This window comes from Temnothorax curvispinosus, unplaced genomic scaffold (assembly GCF_003070985.1).
Source record: "Temnothorax curvispinosus isolate PA1 unplaced genomic scaffold, ASM307098v1 QBEX01015759.1, whole genome shotgun sequence".
NCBI lineage: Eukaryota > Metazoa > Arthropoda > Insecta > Hymenoptera > Formicidae > Temnothorax > Temnothorax curvispinosus.
Genome location: NW_020225539.1, coordinates 1 through 1,940, shown reverse-complemented (window position 1 = coordinate 1,940; position 1,940 = coordinate 1). Strand labels below are relative to the sequence as shown.

The window sequence follows — 1,940 nt, the reverse complement described above, 5'->3', positions numbered from 1 at the left end:
TGTTATCAAACTTATAATAATATATACATAAAAGTTTGATTTATATTGCTTATTATTTATTAAAAACTTAATTTATTACAGTTAACAAGTAAAATTAAATTTTATCCTAGAACAAATACAACTATATGGGAAGAGGCTACAGTTTTTTACGTACCCTTACCGATAACTAAAAAAATCTAAATATCTAAACGCGGATGCATGTACATATCTGTATATTGAAATTTAGAAATTTTATTAACATTTTCATAGGTCGCGCTCTAATGAAATTTCCAGTGTTTGCCAAGGCAATCCAGAAATGTGGTATCGTTTTGAGATCTTACGGCATATCACTTACAGATATCTTAACAAGTGATAATAAAAATATTTTTGATAATATTTTAAATTTTTTATTGAGTCTTATTGGACTACAGGTAAGAAAAAAACTCTTTATTTGCCTTCATAAATTAAACTATATATGTATATATGTATATACAAATATATAAATATAAAAATTACTTTATAATTACTTTATAATTCTAATCTTTATTTAAACCAAATAGAAAGCTATTTCTTTTATGTGTATCGCAGATTGGATTAGTTGATCTTTTAACATCTATTGGTGTAGTCCCCGATTTTATAATCGGTCACTCCATCGGTGAACTAATCTGTGGATATGCCGATGGATGTTTATCGGCCAAAGAAACGATTCTGTCGGCATATTTCATCGGTTTAGCCCTTCACGAGTCGAAAATAATTAATGGCTCTATGGCTGAAATTAATCTCGACCTTGAAACCTTAAAAGTTATGTGTCCTTCGGATATCGATATAGCTTGTTACAATAGTTCTTCTAATTTTATTGTAAGCGGACCAACGAATTCTATAAAAACATTCCTGACCAAATTGCAGGTATATATTAATAAACAATAATATAAACAATATAATCTTTTTTCTATTTAGTTTCTTTAATTGTTTTATTAAAACAAGCAATTAATAATATTTGTATTTCTATTTTTTTTATAATATTTTTATAATATTTAGATTTTATTCTTTCTTTTAGGCGAATAGTATATCTATAAAAGAAATTTTTTGTGGTTATATACCTTTTCATAGTCGTTACATCAAACCTGCTGTTGCTAAGTCTGAAGAATACTTGAACCAAACATTACCACAAAAAAAGTTTCACAGCTCAAAGTGGCTGACAACATCCTCAAATGAGTACTCCAATACTATACCTTTATGTTCAAAATATTATACAAATCACTTCTTGTCTCCGGTGTTATTCGCAAAGACGATACGTTCAGTTCCAAGAGATACAGTGACGATTGAAATATCTCCTCAGAATATTCTTCAACACATTTTGAACAATTATTTATACTCTACAGTAACAAACGTAGCGCTATATGAACGAACCGAGGATCATAATAATGAGATATTTTTAGAATCAATTGGAAAACTTTATAACGCAGGATTGCAGCCACAGATTGCAAATCTCTATCCGACAGTGGAATTTCCTGTAAGCCGTGGTACCACAATGATTTCTCCTCTTATAAGGTATGCATATTTTTCGTTTAGGCTCAAATGGACAAATTATCGAAAAACAAACACTTTTATAAATCTTGAAATATTTAGGTGAAATAGTCAGAAGAGAACATGTTCAATATAATAGCGAATTAGAACTTTGAACTTTTTTTCGAATTTGGTTAGTTTTATCATCTAATTTCAAAATCACATCTCCGTATTTTGAAGACATTCTATCTCTTTACTTATTTCAAAGGTAAATGTATTCTTATACATATGTTAATTTTTTTATGCCTATTACAAAGAGCAGATAACAGTGATATTTTAGAATCTGTGCTTTAATTTTACATCAAATCTTGAATTGAGTAATTTCTACAATAATTCGTTTACACGAAGATTGTATAATAATTTCTAATGACGTTTGCAGATGGGATCATTCAGAA

General features: G+C 28.4%; 1 protein-coding gene across 1 annotated transcript; it reads left to right on the top strand.

Annotated features, from left to right (window-relative positions):
* Positions 1-220: 220 nt before the first annotated feature.
* LOC112466005 (fatty acid synthase-like) lies at positions 221-1,937 on the top strand (the record flags this gene model as incomplete). Its single annotated transcript, XM_025033844.1, has 4 exons — positions 221-410; positions 568-885; positions 1,037-1,530; positions 1,925-1,937. Coding segments are annotated over exons 1-4 (975 nt in total), but the record flags the coding sequence as incomplete, so codon positions are not given.
* Positions 1,938-1,940: the final 3 nt, after the last annotated feature.